At 41.7% G+C, this 22,746-nt stretch overlaps 1 protein-coding gene across 2 annotated transcripts in view; it reads right to left on the bottom strand.

The window, feature by feature from the left end:
• slc8a2b (solute carrier family 8 member 2b) overlaps positions 1–22,746 on the bottom strand; it is a 283,027-nt gene that overhangs the window by 39,445 nt on the left and 220,836 nt on the right. For both annotated transcript variants that reach the window (XM_030067827.1, XM_030067826.1), the window contains exons 8-11: positions 14,928–15,053; positions 12,727–12,922; positions 11,443–11,573; positions 4,445–4,818 (exon numbers count right to left, since the gene is read on the bottom strand). In XM_030067827.1, the coding sequence (XP_029923687.1) occupies positions 4,445–4,818; positions 11,443–11,573; positions 12,727–12,922; positions 14,928–15,053 (827 nt within the window). The remainder of the gene's footprint in view (positions 1–4,444; positions 4,819–11,442; positions 11,574–12,726; positions 12,923–14,927; positions 15,054–22,746) is intronic.

Raw genomic sequence — 22,746 nt, forward strand, 5'->3', positions numbered from 1 at the left:
GGTACTAAATGTTTCTTTGTTGACAACCTCAATAGCCCTTTAAATAAAACATAACATAAGCCCCCCACCCCACCCCACACCACCCCCACTTATACATCCAGTATTCCTATTACGCGACTATGGAAAAATATGCAAATCACCATAAAATCTCACTGATTGATCTAAAATTGGAAAGAAATATCTTTTTGGTGTTTTAATGGCTTTACATTATTTCTAAGTACAAATTTTTGTTATTTATAACCGATGCGTACAAAGTGTGTACAGAACATTAAAAACATATCGTCATGTGAATTTCATGTTTACCCAGTAGTACGCATTAAATTAGGAAAAGTCATTAAATATGAAGCAAAACAAAACAAAACAAAACAAAACAAAACAAAAAAAAAAATGATGTTAATCATTTATTTAGAGATGTTAAACACTGACTGGGGTCAAATTGACCCCAAACATAATAGGAAGGTTAAGCCAAAAACTACCTCACCTCCTCTCTGCTTGAAGGTGAGGTAATCGTTGAAATCACCTAGAGCAGTTTTTGGTTGGAATGAAAACCTTAGGACTCTTGGCCCTCCATGACACATGGGGCCCCACCCCTGGTCCACGATGTCACCAGAAGTGTCTCTTCTCACACGCTATGTTGACGCCTTCACAGCAAGGCCAGACCAAGATCTTTGCCACACGAGGCAGAGGCGCTCATGGGAAACGCAGCCTTCATTCCAAGAAGCACCACTGCCTTTGTCCACAGTGGCCGCCAAAATCAACACAAAATAAAGTTTCATGAAATTCGTGTTTTCGGAGAATTTTCTGGCAATCTCATTGTCTCTGTTGCAGCTCAAATCAAATGAGATGGCAAATTTGAGTCTGATTTGTCTGACTGAGGGTTAAATTCATTGTAGTATTGACTGGAGCCACTGGAACAACACACAGGAAGACACTCACGCACACTGACAGCCCTTGGTACTGAGATCAGGATGTTCAAAATACTGGGTGGTTAACACACACACACACACACACACACACACACACACACACACACACACACACACACATCCATTTTCCCATCATCCATCAGCAGCCCTGTCTCAGCTAATCCAAGTGTCTGTCACTCAATTAACCAGCCAGTGTGTGTCAGTTTCACACTCACAGTGCATCCTTCTTCATGACATACAAACACACACACACACACACACACACACACACACACACATGAAACACACCGGTGTTCGAGATACTTAAAGATGCTGCCCCCAGTTTATTTCACTATCTAAACATTCGGTGTATGTTCTGAAAGAGTTTTATACAGTGAAGAGAGTTTTTGGAGACTTCCTCAACCTCAAGTGAGTACGTGCCCTGGAAATGGAAAATGCAAATTCTGGAGCAGTCATAACCCATCATCACTCAAATATTTTCCAGCCTCAATATACATGCACAAGCACCAATGGCTCACATGCAGAGGGTATTTTATGACTGTGAACTGATCAGGCATCAGGGAAAATGAGAATCAATTCTCCTTTGCTGAGGTGCCCTGAAGGTACTTAATCCCAAATTTATTACAATAATTTGGTATAATAACCTTGAACAAAGAAGACCATGGCTGAAGTTATTACTAGCCTCAGTCTTGCAGCAGTGGTATTCTTAGTGCTGGTGCATTTTCAAAGTTTTTTTCTTACATTTTTTTTTTACATTAGTCTTAGAACATTTTTTTTTTCTTGTGGCCCTAATCCTCTGACCTGTTGACACACCATGTGAGAGAGAGAGAGAGAGAGAGAGAGAAAGAGAGAGAGTGGAAGAAGGTAAAGGAAGAAGACAGGAGAAGGAAGGAGAGGAAACAAGGAGAGGGGATGAGAGGAGAGGAAAGAACAAGAGGAGAGGAGATGAGAGGAGAGGAAAATAACAGTGAGGTGAGGTGGAGAGAACATAAGACGTGATGTGGAGAGGAAGGGGGTGACGACCAAAAAAAAAAAACAAGTGAAGTAAGATAAGAAAAGGAAAGGATCATGGGGGAAAAAACAATGAGCCGCAACAACAACGTTTGACTTCCCAAGTGTTTCCCTCCATCCCTCCCTCTCTCCAACATCCTCACTTGCCCTCTCAGTCTGCTCCTCTCCTCCCTGCACTCCTCTGGCCTGTTTCTACAGTATTATCACTTTGCTGAATGCAAGATGACATTTAAACAGAACAAAAAACATCAACTTCATACTTTTAATGTCACACAAAATCTCCGTTTACACGTTTGCTGGGACGTTAGAGTTGCGTGACATATTTGAAATTTGGCAATAGTTTTTTTTTTTTAATTGTTTTTTAGACTTGATGTGCCATACTTGTGTGTTTGAGTGTTTGTGCTCTGTGGTGACCTGACAGTATCTTGACTTCTAACAAATGCATGCTGGGATAAGCGCCAGCCTTCCTGTGACCCGAATAGGAATAGCATGGAAAACAAGTGATTGAATGAATGGATGAAGTGAATTTTCCCTCTTTTTGTTAACTAAATTGCTAGAATTTTTAGAATAAGCTCAATGGCTGCCAAAGATTCCTTATGTCAAATGGCAAAAAGCAAGAAACTGAAACTGTAGAATGCAAATTAGTTTTTTTTCCAATTCCATAAATAATCTTGTGACTCTGCAAACAGATTTTCTGATGCCTTACATGTTTCCAAACCCCAGATTGAGAACATGTGACATACATGAGTGTGGAGCATTTCAAATGAAATTCAATTCCACCTGCAGATACGTTTGAGACAAACGGGAAGAGCAGAGGTTCTGCCCAGCAGCAACAAGACAGGAACATGCAGTAAATTGGGTGGTGGGGATGTGAGTGGAAAAAGTGAATGAGTAATGCCTTTCCCTCCCTCAGTGACCACTGCTGTCGATGTGCACTTGAGCAAGACACTTGACTATTCAAGTGGAGCTGCTCAGCTGCCGCCAAGTCTGTGGTTGTACTGGGGAGCTCCTGACTCTGAACGCACGCCACTGAATCAAAGAGCAGCAGAGCATCACTGAAAAACAGCCGGCAAGCTGAGGCCATTTTCACATACAGAATATTTTCTTGAAAGAGACCAGATTCCACCTAAAGTGATGCATTGTAAATATCCAGGTTTGTTCCACACCGCCATAAGTGCAAGGAAATGCGTTGATGTTTTTAAATTCTGAACAGTAGGTGGCAGCAGTCCATGGATGCAGCATCCAGACTACCAAAGCCTATAGTCTATAGGTGAAAAAGATGTTTGAAATATCTACAGGTTGACTATTTCAAGTTCTTCCTTTTACATACTGATCTGTTAAAAAGGAAAATTGGGCTCTGCTGGTACTGATTCTGCTTCTCTAACAGAGACTCTAACAGAGATGCAAGTCTAAGAAATTTGCGCCTCCACTGTCGCTCACATACGCCAGTAAATGGGCAAATACACATTAATCGCCATTGGAAACATAATGCAGTGAAATCATACAAATTGAATGGGAGTAGAATGAACTAGTGACTAGTTCAAAAGAAAATGGTGACAGCTGTTAGTTGTTATGGTGACAAAACTCATCAGTGTTGCTGTAAAGTCCTCTGTAAAAGCTGCCTGTAAAGTTCATCCTCTGAAAAGTCTGTCAAATCCTCAATTCCCTCCTTGAAGTGAGGCAGTGGAGACAGAGCGCAAAAGATGCCTCTCCATGCTTAGTGCTGTTCCACTGCTGCTTTAGTCATTTCTGCAAACCCTCACCTCAGTGAGTCTGTGACTTGCTGCATGTCACTTTATATGGAAGTTCTTCACTGCAAAAACGCAAAATCTTACCAAGATTATTTGTCTTATTTCAAGTCAAAAATGTCTTATTCCTAGTCAAAATATCTCATTACACTTAAAATAAGACATGATCACCTCAGAAGTAAATTGTTTTTAGACAATTTTCACTTGTTTCAAGTAAAAATTCACTTGAAACAAGTGAAAATTTGCTTGTTTCATTGGCAAAATTTGCCAGTGGAAAAAGTGAAAATTCACTTGAAATAAGTGAAAATTAGCTAGAAACAAGAAACAAATTTTGCCAATGAAACAAGCAAATTTTCACTTGTTTCAAGCAAATTTTCACTTGAAACAAGAGACAGTTGTCTAAAAACAAGTTTCTTCTGAGGTGATCATGTCTTATTTTAAGTGTAATGAGATATTTTGACTAGAAATAAGACATTTTTGACTTGAAATAAGACAAATAATCTTGGTAAGATTTTGAGTTTTTGCAGTGTTTGCAGTGGCACTAATTCAAACAAAAATGCTCTGACTGCTCTGACCATCTGGCTATGTTGATTTGAATTGGAAAGTTTCTATGAGAGAAACACTACAAGCCACGATCATGATGAAAACAAAACATCCCTGAAAAGCTAACCTTTTCAAACTGTTCCAGAGTCCACCTGCCAAAACAGTTCCAACTTTCGTTGGGAAAGCAAAAAACTGCTGATGTTCAGTTTTACTCACGTGGTCTGGTCGTTGGTGAACTCCAGCTCTCCGCGGGCGTCCTCGTAGTCCTCTCCTCCCTTGGCGGTGCCCGACTCGGTGTGGTACGGCAGGATGACGGTGCCCCGGGCGCCGGAGTTGCGCACCACTGTCACCTCCATGGTGCCCACGCTCTCGCTCACCCTCACCAGGCGCTCGCTGAACGTGAAGATGCCCGCGTGGTCGTCATCCAGGATGGTCACCGTGGCTACCAGGGGTTCAACCAGGCGGCCTTTGGGGGTGGCGCCAACCTCGTCGCTCTCGAACATCCCCTCGGCATCGCCAACACGCAGGTTCAGCAGGCGCACGAAGAAGTGCTCGTCTTCCTCAAATATGTCATCATCGATTATACCGACCTTGGGGGAGAAGGGAAAGAGCGGGAAAATGTAAAAAATCCAAAGATCAAAGAGAAATCCTTCTTGCTGCTCCCAAATGTTCTTCTGAGTACAGACACCATCAGTTGCATCCTTGATATCTTGAAGTAAACTTCAAGGATCTTTATATGTCCTCTTTTCTCTTTGATATTATGTTGTTTAATTAATTTGATAGTTGTTTAATTGAAAAGCACAAGAATGCATTTCCAGAAAAGCCTTGAGAAAGCCAGAGGACATGAGGTAGGGAGTAAAAGGGATAGAAAGACTAACGATGTGTCTGGATCCAGCGACAAGCAGCATTTTACAATTATTAATTATGGAAACTAAAATGTTGCCCATAATTATAAATAAGTTATTATGAAGCTCTAAAGTGGATTTTTAGCTGGATTATCTGCAGTAACCCAGAGACAGTCATTTTCTGTTCCAAGAAACTACCAGAAAGAAAAATCCTAGACTTTATCATTATTCTGTAGACTGTGGTTTCAGTCTACATTTTGAACTTAAAGTGAATCGCCCCCAGCCCCTGTCTGCACGCTTGAATTCTCTGCATGTTTGGATGGCTGGGAGGAGACACTGAGATTTCCATAGTGAGGGGCTCAGCAGGCAGAGGGCCAGTCAGACAGATCAACAGAGGCTGCAGTTGCCATTGTTGTCTCATTGAGGGTTTTATCATCTGATCATGCCACAAAGCATTAACAGACAGCTCTGGGCGCTCCCAAATCAGATTAGGCTGGCATCGTAACCCAATGAGCCTGACCACATCCTGAAATCACCGGGGTTTGATATGTGAGCAGACTTCTTGCATGATCACATCACATACAAAAGGTATAAAGAAATGAGGAGGAAGGGTCGGAAAATTTTCAATTTGCAATCTGCAGGTAGTTCATATCCAGCATTCATCACGTCTGTCTGAATAGTTTATAACAGCAGTGCAGGGCCTCCATCAGCCTGGCTCGACTGAGGTGAGGACACTTTAGACTAAACTCACAAAACAAGTGGGATAAGCACCTAATTTATTAGTGAGCCACACCATGTAGACTAAACCACTTATCTGATGTTTTTTTTGTCAGTTGAGTCGACCCTCAGTAATTTTGTACACTGTAAACTAGAGTTACCGCCTCATGGTTTTATGCCTACACAAACCCGGCAAGTTGTGGTTTACATCCATTTCTGTCCATACTTAAATAATATTTATAGTTAAGACTTTGAGGGAGGTTAATAAAAGGCATTAAGTGTATTTTTTGGCGAAATGGAAGTTGACATGATGAATGCCAGTGAATAAGTTGCAGACAGCTTTGTCACATGGTGCAACACTCAGTATCAGCAAAACCACTAAAACAAACCGACTGAAAAACAGCACATACCCCAGGGCTGTTGAAATAGTTAATGGTCACTGAAGGGCATGCCTACCTCCCACTCCATTTGCTTAAAATAGCAAATAGCTTCCTTAGTGTAATATATTTATTGTTTTTATTTATTGTATATTTATTGTTTTTATCTACTGTTTGTTTTAGTTTTTCTCTTTTAATTCTTTCTCTACTGAAAGGCACTGCAAATGGAAGTGCACACAATTTCATTATGCTTTTGGTATAATGACAATAAAGATTTCTGAATAATTAAATTGATAATTTCTGAACCACTGAGCTCGTGGTGGACCACCAGAGGAGCAGGAGACCCCCTGTCCCGGCTGTCCTCCAGGGAGAGGAGCTCAAGCTAGCTAACAAAGATGCCTGCTGGGGCCACAGAGTCACCACAACAAGGATATCAAATCAAATCACAACATAACATAACATATTAACAGCACATGAAGAAAAAAAAAAACACATTGTAGTAACGTATGAAGTTTGATACTTTACGTTGAGTACACTGTAACGTGTACTATCTGAAATATATGTTATGATGTTATGATCCATCTATGCATGTATGTATAGCTGGCTGGACATTGTCCCTTATTTAATCTAATGTAGGGAAGATTTTATTTCTACAACATTTAAACAATTAACAACTTATTTTTAAATAATTTCAATGTGATGTGTACATGTAATAGCTGTTGTCTGTTATTATATAGTTTTTGGTCTTAAGGACTTGGGCTAGTTGGAGTGCAATTGTTGGGCCTTTCAGCGAGGCCTGCCTACCACCAGGTGGCGCCCCACGTACCACAGTTTGGATCTATTGTCCCTTTGACACTGGGATCCAGTTTATAGTCATCAGTGTCCAGTTAAACAAAGTCTGACATGCTGCTGTCACTGTACTGCGTGTATCAGTGTGTACTGAGTTAGTTCTTAGTAATCTGTACAACCAAACCCACTGAGACAGATTTCTGCACATTTATTGTAAATAAAGTGTATGGAGGGATTCTGAAGTGATGCTACACACATAAAAATTACACTGAGAGCAAAAAGAGAAAAGGGTACAAGTTTTCCTTTTTGGCAACTACATAAAAAATGTGGATTCCTGGTTGCTCTGTATGATCAAACAAAGATCAAGAATGACTTGGGTGCTCTTGGAAATGGGGAAAACAGGGTGCTTAAAACAAGAGGGCGATCCAGGCACTCCAAATATAAGGAAATATGATCATGAGGAAGGAGATATTTTAAAGGATTTATTGTATAGTGGCTAAATTATTTAAACACGATCAAACATGTTTTGAGCGCTGTAGATCTTCAGGGCTTTGGAAAGTTTATTGATAAATGCTGGCATCCTTATAGCAAACATAACATAATAGTAATATAATGTCTCTCTCCTCATCAGACAACAGACTTTTCAAAACTGATCACAGCATCATCTGTGTTATTCAGCGGTTCCATGCGTCTACTTAAGATGCAACTCAGACCTTTGCTGAATCAAAGTTTCGTGGAGGTTAATTTATCTTTTATGCGTGCACATCTTTCCACACATTCCCGCCGTGCAGAGCAGCAGCCTCCAGCTAAACACGCTCTGAGGGTGGAGACAAAATACTGAGATAAGCTTTGATTTACGCTGCTGAAGCCGTGTACAAGGCCTAGCTTATCTATTTGTTAGAGGAAGGAAAATCGGGTAAAAATACACATGTTCAAGCATGAGTTAGTAACAATATTATGTGGGTAAAAAAAAAGACCAATTAGAGGGAGCGTGTTAGATTTTCTCCCTGGGATATAAAAATGTTTAACACTAAATATCAGTGTACTCTCTATAAAAACAGATCATGAAATGAGGTAACGTTTTTCAGTGGAGGAGCAGATATTAGAATCGACTGAAGATAAAGTACTTGTACACACACATATTGTTTGCTGAGGCCCGCGTGCAGTCCCTGATACGTGGGGAATTTCCTTTTACGCTTTGTGCTCTTCAATTATCATCATCGGCGCTTGTTATTTGCAGTTGGATCACATTTCTCATGCCTGTCTTTGAGTTTAGAGGAAATAAAGGCTGCAGAAGTGGATTCATGCAACGGATCTGAAGAGAAGAAGCAAAAAGGCAGTCCTGGCAGAAGAGACGTTCAAGTTTAATTGGTTTCTCTGCAGCTCATTTCTGGCGCAGTGATCGATGAAATCCACCGCTGCGGTTGGAACGGACAAGGCTGACCTTTGCTTTGTATCCGCTCAGCCTCTCACCGCCCATTCACTCCTGCTAGATGGACCAATTTGTAGAGTATGTGTGTGTGTGTGTTTTTTAATATCCTGTCCTCATGAAGCTTCTCTTATATAACGAGTCATCAGGACTCGGCCTCGCTCATCCACTTCTAACTTTTCCTTTGGTCTTTGATCAAACCTGGAGTCTGAGCAGAGATCGCCGGCTTCACCGTGTCTCACAGTCGCCCAGTGCGCTGCGTTTTCACACAGCACAGTGCACGTGAAAACAATATTTCAACTGCATTGGCTCTAAGTAAAACACCTCTTTATTTTGTTGGGGTAATGATACATATCATGAGGTTTTAACTTTTTTTGGGGGAGCTAATTAGCAACTTTTATTTTTTATTTAACTTGTTAATCGCACACATACACACCAAATTAAAAGATGCAGAAAGGAAAAGTGCTTATCTAAGCTGTCACCATAAAATGATTATATGTACCTAGTGTAGGTTAAACATTAAATAAGACAGTATAAGACCTACTGAGGTCCAAATCTGTAATGAAAAACATTTCTGTAAACTTCCCAAATGTGTTGCTATTGTGGCACTGTTGATTAGTTTGATGAAGTAGCCTTAGATATGCTTTTTTTTTTTTTCACTTTCACTGAGTGGGCCTGAAAAAAGGAAGCAGTCTTGTCCTTCTCGGCTTCAATCTGACAGTGCGCTCAACACACGCCAAAATCTTGAGTGGTCTTTCAAACACACGCAGTTACCTCTTGGATGTAAATGTGACTTTTTATGGCAACTGAACTTAAATATAGAGCATGCAGTTCTCTTTCTGATTGGCTGAGTGGGTCGTCATGGAGCCGGAGGGGAAAGTCTGTCTTGTGCTGTCGTTTGGCTGCAGAGCACGCAGCACAGCACTCAGAACAGAAGAAAAATCATTTACAAATCTAGCTCTGCTTTTCCTCCTATACAATAGTACTATAATAGTGGTAGCTGTGTACTACTGGTAGTAGCAGTGGTACTTGGATTAGTAGAAATGGTAGAAGAGGTAATACAAGTACCAATACTAGTAGTAGCAGCAGCAAGAGTAGTTGTAGTAGAAGCAGTAGCAGTTGCAGTTGTTACAGTAGCACCAGCACTAGTAGTGGTATTGATTGTAATAAAAGTAGTACTAGTTGTAGCAGTAGTAATGTTGTAGTAGCAGCAGTAGTAGTAGCAGTAACATGAGTAGTAGTAATAGTAGTAATAGCAGCAGAAGTAGCAATATAAGTATTAATAGTAACAGGAGTAGTAGAGGAGATGAGCAGTAGTAGTAATAGTGGTAGTAGCAGTGGCAGCAGTAGTATTAGCAGTAGTAGTAGTTGTTATAATAGTACTACTAGTAGTAATAGCACTAGTAGTATTTGTTGCAGCAGTGCTATTAGCAGTAGTAGTGGTAGTAGTATTGGTAGTAATACTAGCCGCAGCAGCAGTAATAGGAGTTGCAGTGGTAGTGGTAGTAACAGGAGTACTAGCAGTAGCAGTGGTAGTATCTCTCTGTCTGTCAGCCTCTGTCTGCCCTTCCTGCTGGGACTCTTTTCTTTTTCTCTTCATGCCTCTTCCTCCTCCTCCTCGTCCTCACTTTGATCTCCCTCCCCGTCTTCCAGCGAGGCTGCAGCTTCAGCAGACGCCTGCTGCCTGTTTATGCACCATCGTTCACTCGTGGTTAACTGAGGCAGCGGACGACAGAGTTTGTAATGTGAGAGCAGAGGTGGTGCAGGCCGCGCTGTGGCAATCAGCCACCGGCTCCACTGTGGCTGGATTCACACGGGGTAAAGAAATACTCCACTTCCAGTATCAAACACACACAAGTCTGAGATAAGACATTTGGGATGAACCCAGAGCTCCTGTTTCATAAAATATCCGATAGCCTACTTATGTCATTTCCCCTTGTGGATCATTAAAGTTTCATCTCATCTCAAAAGACTTTAATTAATCTTTTAGTGGTGGGGCCAAATACTGGGGTGTTGTCAGCTCTAGTGAACAGCACATGAGCCATTACAGTTAATGACAGCAAGGTGAAATGTGTTCAAAGTCTCCAGAGTTTACCGTACAACGAGCTAAAAAAAGATTATAAATAAGTGAGTGGGTGCTGAATGGGGTTGTTGTTTTAGCTGTGGTATCAGATCAGGTATTGAGAGTCATGGAATTCACTGGTATCAACTATCAACCACCTAAGTTCTGTTTATGCAACATCAGTAGATCAGTAGTTGTGTGCATTTTGGTGATTTCATGTTGCAACTTCAGATAGAGGACTGCATAATTCTCTAAGGGCTAAGAAGATTCTGCTGTGTTTTGTTTCTTATAAAACCCTTTAAAACCCATTGGATCAAGTCAGAAATGTATGGTGCCTGTATCATTAAAAATTTTTCAATACCAGTTCCTGAACGATGCATTTCTTTAAACCAATTTTATAAAAACTGCTTAAAAATTCAATGTAATAACGTCTCCGGGTGTGATATATTGTTTGTCCTGCATGCACACACAGCCAATCACCAGCATTATTAGATCTTGACATAAGCGTGCTGCAGGCTTACTGGCTCACTGAAGCATCTGAGATCAGGGCCGTAACCACCATTTCAGCATTGGGGGGGACAGATATTTTTGAACATTGAATTGCTAATAGTTTAGAGGAGTAAAAAAAGGGATTAAAAGGAGCTGTATTTCTGTTACTGGAGTTAAATTATGGACCAATGATATTAAGAATGTGTAACTCGCTTTTGGTTTTCAAAAGAAAGGTTTATAACGCTATTTTGTAAATGTGAATGATATTTTCTTATTTTTTATTTCAGGAAGGTAGCTTACATTGAGGAGCACGGAGGACAGACTTATATTAGCATGATGCTTCTGCCTGAGGCCCCTTCATCATTACTTAACTCTCACTCGTGCTTACTAGACAGTGTACTGTTAACAGTATACAGTCTGAACTGTTTATACTTATTGTGTTTTGTGTGATGTCTGAATGAAAAAAACTAATTCTACTCCTTTTCCAGTTTGAGTTCCTCGCTCACCTTGATCTCCTTGCGAGTCTCTCCGGGTTTGAACACCAGCGTTCCTTCGCTGTACTCGTAGTCGGATCCAGCGTTGGCTGAGCCGTCCTCCGTCCTGTAGTCCACATAGAAGGTGCTCTCTCCCAGCCCACCTTCACAGTACAAATCAAAATTACGATCATACCACAAGTCTTCAGCTATTTTAGCCTATTCATACAAAAACATTAAGATAATTAGTGTAATCGCTAACTCTAGAGTTTTACACCAAAGTGTGATGAAACTACGACTGCACCCTCACAAATACATTTTCCCTTTCAGCACTGTGTCAGAAATGATCTCCGTCCATACTAACATGCCTGAAAACGTGTGGAGGCAGAGTGTCTGCTCTGTGGGTCGGTTGTTCAGCCACAGAAAATACTTCAGAGGAAGAACCCTAACCCTAACCCTAACAGCATGGGGGAAAAGCAAGACCAGAGATTTCTTTGCTTGGACCAACAACGAGGTGGAACTGAGAGTCACATGACAGCCTGTAGTTTGTTATCCATGTTGAACTGACCTCTGCTAAACAAGGCTGATGTCTTATGTTCACAACAACACAATCCATGGGTTTTCAAGCTAAAACGGGAAAAGCAGCATTTCCAAAAGCCTCTGTTTAGGGGTTCAAAAATGAGTAGTGTGGATGCTTGCTGTAAACGTAGCAAGTTATACAACAGATACATATTTGTGTGGATGTACAATCCATGATCTGACCAATGTAAAATTATATCTGATTCAAACTATAACCTTAGTAACAAACTTTCACAGTCTCCAAAACAGAGGCACATCACAAGCAAAACAAGTGCTTAGCTCTTAAAAAACTTTATTTTGTTTCTTCTTCTTCTGGTTCCAAAAACCATTTTGAAAGTGGGAAAAAAATTCAATCCAATGAATTAGGGATTAATCACAACATGGGCTCACAAAGAGGGATTAGGCCCGTCGTATTACAAATCATGGCATAGAGCTGTGAAGTCAGTCAGAAATATTGTGGCAAAGATTATTACAGTAGAAAGGTTTGAAAGACTTAAAAAATGACCAGAAATAAATAAAAAAAAGTTCAAATGCAGACAATAATTTAAAGGGAGAGAATAAAGATAGCACACTTAAACTTTACTGCCACATCAGTCTCCTCTGCTTTTAATTTATTTATGTGAAGAGAATATTGGCCTGTTATTTATTCATATTCATGTGAAAATGGCTCTTTCCCGATGAGCCTGCCTAGGAGAAAGCAGAGCGACAGTAAATGAGTGACTGGGCGTGAGGCTGTACCTTGGCAGACCACACCCAGTGTCAGAATGCCGCAGTTCTCCATGCACTGGCTGTGGGCGCTCTCAAAGGCGATGTGGCTGCAGACCGCCAGGTCGTCGTCCTGCGTCGACTCCTCGTCCGGCACCGCGGCACGCCGGGCGTGGTCGGCCGCGTGCTTCTTCAGGACGTTGCCGGCACCGATCATCATACGAGTCGCCTGGAGGCAGAGACGGGGAGAGGAGGGCTGACTTTACTGAAGCACACGCTGCGGTGGCCATGTTGGAGGTCCTCAGGTCCTGGGCAACAGTTTCTCTCAACGGCTCATTGTGTTTTTAAACGCACCAATTTGATCAATTTCATATTTAGATAATGTCAACCACAATATTGGGTTAGCTAATGGATAGATTGGTGTGTTTCTGTGCTGTGTTTGTGTGCCTGGTGTTGGTGCGATGAGCAAATTGATACTGCACCCTGCAGACATGTGAAGGCACCTGCGCGGCAAAAATCTTCAAACAAGGTAAAAAAAAAAAAGAAAAATCTGCCAGTGGGATGAGATAATCCCACTTGTTTCCAATGCTAATCAACTTTGTTCTAGAGTTTTCTTGAATCAGCGTCATTTTCTTGATCCTAGTGGGCTGATCTGCCTCATTCTGCCTTGTTTCCACATAAATCTGTTCCCAGGAAGAAAATCTTGTAACAAGTGAAACTGCTGTGGAAACATGGGATTATCTCATCCCACTAGCAGATTTTTGCACTTGGTTCAAGTTCGATGTGAGGACTGAATATGAGATCAAATTACTTCTTATGAGGGAGGATTCTCTGATTGCTAGCCTCTAAACTAAAGGTTTCTTTTTTTTTTTTAAATCCACCTATCTGAGACCCAGCCTATTCAATGATGTCCTCTGTAGTGGACATCAATTGATCGTCTATATCCTTTTACTCATTTGAGCTACCCTATCAAGCCCTGGTGTACAGAGGACATCCAGGCCTTTCCAATGATATCTCATGTGATAAGGTGGGATGAGGAAAACACCCACTTTCTATTGAGCCAAAATGGCAGCTGCAGAAAAACGCACATGTCGTGAAAAGAGAAACAGGAAGTCAAATATTGTTTAGCTATTGGTTTTTACTTATGAAAATTATATATTTTCTTGTTAATGGCATTGATTGTCTGTAATTGATTATCTGTGGTTATTTGATTGGTTTTTTATTTAAATTTAAAATTATCTGTTTTTTACAGTAAAATCAACTACCGTGGACGTACTGTAAAATCTAAAATAAAAATATTTTTGTGAAATTCTAAATTGTGAGTTGAAAATTGTGAGTAAATTGTGAGTTAAATAGACAAGAAATCACAAAAAAGTTAAATTGGAAGACACTTTTTTTCCTTGGGTCTCAGGAGGCTAGACTCACTTGGCCTGTGGTGTGAACAATAACAACAGCATTGGTGATGCTCATAAATCAATCTGCAAACAATATCATTGTGTGTTTCACATGAAAGGAGGAGACACAACCAATTTAGCAAAGCAACTCCAACACCAACATCCTGATTTAGTCACTCCCTTTATAAGTAAGTGAGTTGGTGCTGAATGGGGTTGTTGTTTCAGCTGTGGTATCAGATCAGGTATTGAGAATCATGGAATTCACTGCCATCAACTATCAACCACCTAAGTTCTGTTTATGCAACATCAGTAGATCAGTAGTTGTGTGCATTTTGGTGATCTCATGTTGCAGCTTCAGATAGAAAATTCTGCTGGGTTTTGTTTCTTATGAAACCCTTTAAAACCCATCAGATCAAGTCAGAAATGTATGGTGCCTGTATCATTAAAAATTTTTCAATACCAGTTCCTGAACGACGCATTTCTTTAAACCAATTTTATAAAAACTGCTTAAAAATTCAATTTAATAACGTCTCTGGGTGTGATGTATTGTTTGTCCTGACATTTCACGTCACACAGCCAATCACCAGCATTATTAGATCTTGACATAAGCATGCTGCAGGCTCACTGGCTCACTGAAGCATCTGAGATTTACCCCTTAGTTCATTTGGAACCAAATTTCAGTACCATGGGATTTTTTGATACCTAATAGTATTGAAGCAATTTGGTTGATGCCATAAAGGTTTGGTTCCCAGCCGTAGTGGCTGATTTGATGTCCTGGAAAGCCGACTTTGTGGAAGCCCCAGGTTCTCGACAGGCATGCAGTGGCGCGGTGCTCGGTACCTGTATGCGGTAAAAGGCTCGGCTCTTCTGCTGGTGCAGCAGGGCGTAGTAGTTGGCAAGCTCCACCAGCTGGTCCAGCTCTTTGTCGGGGTACTTCTGCTTCAGTTCCTTCAGGATACGAATCACCTGCAGGGGAAAGGAGAGAGCAGTGAACATCTTCCACCGTCTCCTGGAATTCATATATTTATTATTGAACCATTTCTTTAGACATTTAGTAGATATACTGTCACACTTTATTTGGGCTGTTTAGGCTTAATATTCAACTCCAACATGAATACACCACTTTGTATCAATAGATAGATAGGTAGGTAGATAGATAGATACTTTACTGATCCTGGATGAAATTCAGGCAGTAATAGCTCAGTATGATAAACAAACACAAGAGAGATACAAACAGTATCTATAGCCTGAAACAATGCAAATGAAAATTAGGCTGTTTTTTAGGCTGTTACAATTAAAGGGTGAACATTAGCCTGTAACAATCAACATAAACCTGTACAGTGACAAAAAAAAAAAAAAAGAAAAAGAAGTCACCTGGAGAGGTGACTGCACTAAATACATAAAACAGACTATTAGTTTCCTTTTAACTTTTTTTAAATCAACTTTGTGGGAGGCTGTTTGAGGCCCAGAGAGAGTCCTTCTGTCCCTCTGGCTCATGGTCACACACACACACACACACACACACACACACACACACACACGTTATTGAAGAAGAAATGCTGCCTGTAGCTCGGACTGATGTGACCTTTTGGCTTCAGCTTTTCCAGCCATGAGACTGTTTGTTCAGCTACGACAGCTCTGCACTGGAGGGATTTCTGGCTCAGGGTCCACTTCCTCAGTCACATCTCTGCCTCACTTCCAGAATCACTTGCATTTCAAAAAGCCACATCATACATCATCGCTGTCATGTGAACACCATCAGGCTTCTGTCTAGTGATTTTTCTGTTTTACAGCTGTCTGTCTTTTGAAACCTTTTCATGTCATGTCCCAATGTGCCTGCTGGCCCTCTGGCTCTCTCTCTCTCTCTCAATTTCAATTTAAAAAGCTTTTTTTTTTTTTTTTTTAAATTGGCATGACAAGGCAGTGCTTATATTGCCAAAGCAAATAACAGTGGTGATAATAATAATGATCTCTCTCTCTCTCTCTCTCTCTCTCTCTCTCTCTCTCTCTCTTGCTGTTTTCTTTGTCTCTACATTTCTCCCTGTCTGTCGCTCCCTCTCCCACATACAAATCCAGGAGCCAGACCTTCACCTGTTCATCATCACCATCGCCTCTGTATTTAACTCTTAGCCTGGCCTCCGTTAGTCTCATGGTTGTCAGCCTGGGTTGCTGAGCTCAAGGCTGTTTTTTTTTCTTACTTCCTGAAAAGTTAAAAGTTTGGACACACAAGGACCCTTTCCCAAAAAGTGTCCCTCCCTACGACAAACACGGAAGAGACAAACACAGAAGAGAGAAAAAAAGAAAGATAAAGACGGCAAAAGAGATAAAACGGCAGGACCAACAACAAAAAGTAAATACAAATTAATAACTACAACTGCAAGAATAAAAGCAATAATAAATAAATACATAAATGTACAATAAGACGGCAACACCACATAAAGGAAAGTCTATAATAGTGGGCTTTAAGAAGAGAGTCTTATCTCCTCAGGCAGGACGTCCCAAAGCCGAGGGGTCCTGACGGCAAATGCACAGTCACCCTCACATTTGAAACTTTCTGGAGCAGCCAGAGGGCCTGACCCGAGGATCTGAGGCTGCAAACTGGCTCATATGGGCTCAGCATTTCTATCATGTTGTTTGGGACCAGAACCACATCTGCCTTATCAATGATCAGCAAAAATCTTCAAATCAATTAATAAGTAATAAATAATAAATAAATATGGCTAAACCTTGAGATGCCCTGGTCAATCACCAGTGGAAGCAGGAAGCAGTTGTCATGGCGAACAAGTGACACATCTCTCAAAGAGGAGTTTACAATCTGCATTACGCTAGAAGATACATTTTGGAAGGTTTTTATTTTTTTTTTATAATAAAATCTGCAGGTCATTTGATCTTAGGGACAAAATAATATTTAATGGCCACTATTTTGTTAAATGTTATTCCATGATATTTTAAAGGCAAGTGAGAAGGCAGCTGGGGGAAATAACAATATTTGACAAACTGGCTACACAGAGACAGATTTTTTTAAAATAAAAAAAAAAATAAAATAAAAAAAAAATATATATATATATATATATATATATATATATATATATATATAGAACAAGTAGGAGGTAGGCCTAACATGCCCAAAACTTTTCTTTTCTTTTTTTTTTTTTTTTATTGCTGCTGCATGTGTGTTTAAACCTCTTGATTTTTGGTAAAAGCCCATGAATGAATTTTGGATTTTAAGGCTGCAATAAAAACACTTTTTGTACACCATGGCTTCCCTGCCAATCATTTTTAATCATCTTAATATTTAATATGACCATATCTGGTTTTCCTCTGCACATGCATCCTTAATGAGATGTGTTTGCATGTGGGGGCTTGCAAAAACAACACAGATAAAACCTGAGTCACCCTGTTCTACTTTTTTTTTTTATGCCAAAAACTTACCAGTGCCTTGGGTGTGGAATCATCTTTCTTTCTCTGAGTTGACAGTACAATTTGCAGAGTTACTGTCCATTTCAATAAACATTTGCTATTGATTTCAATGGTTGGGGAAACAGTGCAAGGCATGGAGGGCTGAGACTGTTGTCAAACACATTGCTGCATACCTGAAAGCTAAAATACTGTCGCGTGCGCGTGTGTGTGTGTGTGTGTGTGTGTGTGTGTGCTCTGTTAGTCTCTCTTCCTAAATGAGATTCACACTAAGTGGATGCAATAGGAGCTGCTGGGAGAAGAACTGAAGGTCCTGATGTCGACTGAATTAACACAGAGTCTGTTGAATGTGTGGCAGATCTAATTGAATGAAGCGTCTGCCAGGGGAAGTGAAGCCCACATGAAAACCCCGGTGACGGTCCTGCTCCCACCCACTCCTCTCTCCCGTGGTAACGAGGCTCCTCTCCAAACAAGGTTCCTACCCACATATCCCTCTAAATAGCACCAGGCAGGGGACAGAGTGTTTGGTAAAACTGCTCGAGTTTATTTAACCAGCTTTATATTGACAGGACAGGAGTTTGATTGCATTGTGAGGCTGATCACAACCTGTGTGATAGAAATTTAGTGTCAATCATAGTAAACAGTATCACAGTGATCTAAGCTGGATGAGAACAGGGCCTTGTGCTTTGCTTCTGCACACTCAGAAACCTAAAATATCAACACTTGACTCTGGCAGCAGGGCTGATCCCATGTTCATGGTCTTGGTCCTGCCCTGCACTCAGAGACGAAGAGAATGAGGCACATGACGACGTTTCCATTTCCAGTTTCTACCAGCCTGTGGCCACTGAGGGCATGCTTTTGTTGTTTCTTGGGTGTTTTAGTTTATCATTTAGCTCTTATTTGTTACTGACATTTTACACTGAGGGTCTAGCAGAATAACAACAAGAAGGCAATGTTTTCTAGAGGGATAGTTCTTCACAGAATGCACAACAGAGGCTGTACAAGCACTCACTGACACTATATGGACAAAAGCATTGGTAAATTCAAGTGTTTCATTCAGTCCCGTTACCACAGGTGTACAAAATCTAGCAGCTAGCCATGCAGTCTGTCTTTACAAACATTAGTGAAAGGACGTCTGGTTCTAAAGAGCTCACTGAGTTCCAGCGTGCTGCTGTAATAGTAATGTAACAGGATGCCGCCACTGCAACAAGTCAGCTGCTGAAGTCTCTTCCCTCCTAGATATTCCACCATCAGCTGGAAGTGAGATTATTGCAAAGTGGAAGCGTTTAGGAACCACAGCGACTCAGCCACCAGGGGGCAGCACCACGTAAAGTTACAGAGCGGGGTCACCGAGCGCCGAGGCTCATAGTGCGTAAAAGAGTCGGACGCTCTGCTGCCTCAGTAACTGCAGAGCTCCAAACCTCCTCTGGCATCAACATCAGCTCAGAAACTGAGTGCCAGGAGCTTCATGGCCGAGCGGCTGTACGCGAACCTCAAATCACCGAGCACGACGCCGAGCGGCGGACAGAGCGACATAAAGCACGCCGCCGCCGGACTCTGGAGAGGTGGAAACGTGTTCTGCGGAGCGACCAATCAGGCTTCTCTATGTGGCGGTCTGATGGACGAGTCTGGGTTTGGGGAACACCAGGAGAACGTTCCCTGCCTGACTGCATTGTGCCGACTGTGCAGTTTGCTGGAGGAGGGATAACGCTGTGGCCTCGGCCTCGGCCCCTCAGTTCCACTGAAGGGAAATCTGAACACTTCAGCTCACCGAGACACTTTGGACAATTCTCTGCCTCTAGCTCTGTGGGAATAGTTTGGGGAAGGCCCTTGAGGTGTAAACAAAAAAGAATAATGCCACTGGTTCACAGCACGGCTGCAGACATACCAGCTGATCTTGCCTCGGTCTCCCCTCATGTGATCTCAGCTGAAGCCCCAACATACCACAGTAATGTCTACAGTGTAAATGAGTGGAGCTCATACTGTATATATTAATCAATTATCTGATGTTATCTTCAGCCTGACTATTAGCTCTATGTTACTGCTATCTGTGTTTGTGCCCAAACATGATAAGAGCTAAACCACGAGGAACAAAGTGGAATTGGAGTTTCTGATCTATAACAGAATTAGAAGAATCGTGACTAAATATTGAAGTGAAAACTAATTAATATCTCCAAAATAGTAGTAGTAGTGTATTTTGATGATGAGTCCACTCCTAGTTAGTGTGGGTTTGTCACGAGCCACACAAGGGACACTTCCATCAGCTCTTTATCTCTCTCTCTCTCTCTCTCCCTCTCTCTCTCTGTACCTGACAACACTTCTGTAACTGTGTGGGTGGATGGCCTTCATCTCTTCCTCCTGCTGCTCATCCCTCTCTCTTTTCCTCCAGCCAGCACTTTTTCTTCCTTCTGTCTCTGCTTTGCATCCTGCTGGCCTTTTGAAGTGGCCATGCTAAGTAGCTGGCAGGCAGAGCAAAACTTGTCTTTCATCTTCCTGCAGCGCCTTCTTTCTTTCGTTCTTTCTGTCTTTCTTGCTTTCTACGCCTCTGTTCTCTTCAACTCTATGGTGTCAACAAAAATGACACCATAGGTCGTTTGTGCTCGCAGCTTATTACGACCTATAGTCATGTTTTAGAGTTAAGCGACCCCTACTGGTCATGTAATTAACAACAGTGTGGTGTGTCGGGACGTGAGGTGATGAGTCCCAGTCCGTTGTCTTTTTCCGGTGTTTTGTATCGTTCCCTCCATGTGTGTATTATTGTCACCATGACAAAATGTTTTTAATATCAAGATTAATATTTCTTCCTTACGATGCTCTTTGTCTTTTTTTTTTTTTTTTTTTTTTTTAATTTGCAATATATTGAGCATATAATCCCAGCTCCAGAGTTTGTGGCTTTATCTGGCTTTTACCAAAATCTGAATGTGTGTGTTTGCAGATGGTGTATGACTTTGCCCGAGGTAAACTTACCTAATCAAATCTGAAAAAGAAATCTGGCGCAAAATCCATAACACAACATGCACGTGTCACTTTGGGGAATGGAAATCAAAACTGGAGCCATTCATCACAGCTGGAGACCACCTCAGCTTTTTATTTGGGACTTCTGCAGCTGGCTCCTGCAGGGAAGTTGTACATTAGTTTGCCCTCTAATGTGATCACAATGTGGCAAAAATGGTGTTTTCTGTGTAAACCTTGTCTTCCACAAGCACAGAGACCTCCAAAAACACGGTGAATGAGATTACAGAACAATTACGAATCACAATGTATAACTCTAGTGATGCATTTGTCTCTAAGTGTGTTTAGAAAATGCAGCTGGTGTGTGAACTGCTTTCTGTCTTCTCCCTGCTCCTCCTCCCTGCAAACACTGAATAGATGCTGATAGACCGACCTGCACCGGCACTGAGAACTCGTTTAAATGCAGCCTCAACATCAAAGTTCATGAGACATTCACAGTCATTCACAGCTGCTCCCTGCATTTTTCCTCTCTCACATCAACTGCCTCAGGTGGGTTTTGTTGTTGTTGACGCTGCAAGAGCTCCGATAAATGGTCCATTTTGTGCACGGTGCTTTCAACTCTTTTCATTTTGTGTGGTTTCATCAACTCAAAACAGTTTCCAGCAGCAGTTTTCCTATGAAAACTGAAAATCCAAAGCTCATTTGGATTGAACTTCGCAGACTTGTGGGGTATTCAGACCCCTTTCTTCCCTCTGTCCCGTCAGTCGGTGATCCGATTTGTGATCAACCTCAGATCCGTCAGAATTACTTTTCTTTCTTACTCTTTCTTACTGATTCCTCTGTGCTTTTCTCCAACTTCCTCCTGTCACTTCCTTCTGTCACTGACTTCCCAGTATTCAGGACCCGTCCCATTCCCGATCTCTGGTCCACTATCAAAGCAGCTACATCCAACCATTCTTTGATTTGGATGACCTGACAAAAGACACTGTCATCTCACTTCAGAAACAAACTTTATTTGAATTTGTATTTCACCTCCAACAGTCGACTCCATCGAGGCTCCTCCTCTCCACAAAGCAACAAGAAGATCTTCTGAAGCTGTGGTGCCATATCAGGATGCATTAGCAGTCAGCTGTTTGTCCCAAAGCCTCCCTGATGGATCACTGTGTGTCTCCAAGACACATCCCATTCAAACATGTACTTGTACTACATGTAGCTGTCTACTTATGATTGCATTACGTGAGACGTTAAGACCAAGTGTGATCTAACGGTGTGTGTCCACACGGGCATGTTTTTGACACGAGGTGTCACGCTGCTGCCCAGCTCTGTGTGCTTGATGGGCGTGCCCCTGATGCCACTAGATGGTGTGATTACAATACAAAATGAAATGCTTTCCTGGGTTTATTTCCAACAGAAAATCCAGAAACTGCTGTTAGTAATTTCTCCTTCATCTCATCAGACTTCTAGCCAGCTCCTACCTGTTTTTACTGGGCTCCACGCCCTCCTACCACCGTGCAAATACTCCTAGCTGCACCTGATTGGACAAACACTTCACTAGTGGACCGTGCTTTCTTGGGCCAACATGGCGGCTCTTCTGGAAACTTGATTTTATATTATGAAAACAGTTCACCGAAATGTGTTTCTGTAAATATCTGATGTGAACAATAAACCATGCAGTTACAGAATCTGTCTTACTTTTAGATGAACAACGGTTAGTGCAAATATGTCTCAAGGTGCATGCAAACCTGAATAGTTCGAGTGGTGCGATTACATATAAAGGGAATGCAAAGATGAGATGACGTGCGGCCGGGCGCGACGTGAATGATCTGAACGGGCCGGTGCGAACGATGCGAACGGTCACTTCGGTATCTTCGGTATCTTCGACATCTTCGCCCCAGGAGAAAAAATCCAACTGGGGCGACCTTCGCTTCCCCCTGACTCCACCCATCGCGTCCTGACAGCCAATCAGCATTGATGTTGGGTTGATGTTGGGTTTTTATTTTTTTCTTGCTTGTTTTTCCTGGGGTTTCTCATTCTCCCGGGGTCGCGTCGCGATAAAGTGACTGAAGCGTTTTTTTTTAACCAACGCGGACCAACATGGACCAACGTGGACCTGTGCGACCAAAGTGAAGCGATAGACGCGTCTAGATAAAAAGACATAGCTTCAGGTTTGCACGCACCTTCAGGAGTTTTCCAGAGGTGGCGAGTTGCACCACTAATTTGCATAAAGTAGCCTAGACCTCAACCTTATGCAAATGAGGAGACACCAATGTGACGCGCTGTCTCTCGAAAT

The sequence above is a fragment of the Myripristis murdjan genome, chromosome 13 (assembly GCF_902150065.1).
Source record: "Myripristis murdjan chromosome 13, fMyrMur1.1, whole genome shotgun sequence".
NCBI lineage: Eukaryota > Metazoa > Chordata > Actinopteri > Holocentriformes > Holocentridae > Myripristis > Myripristis murdjan.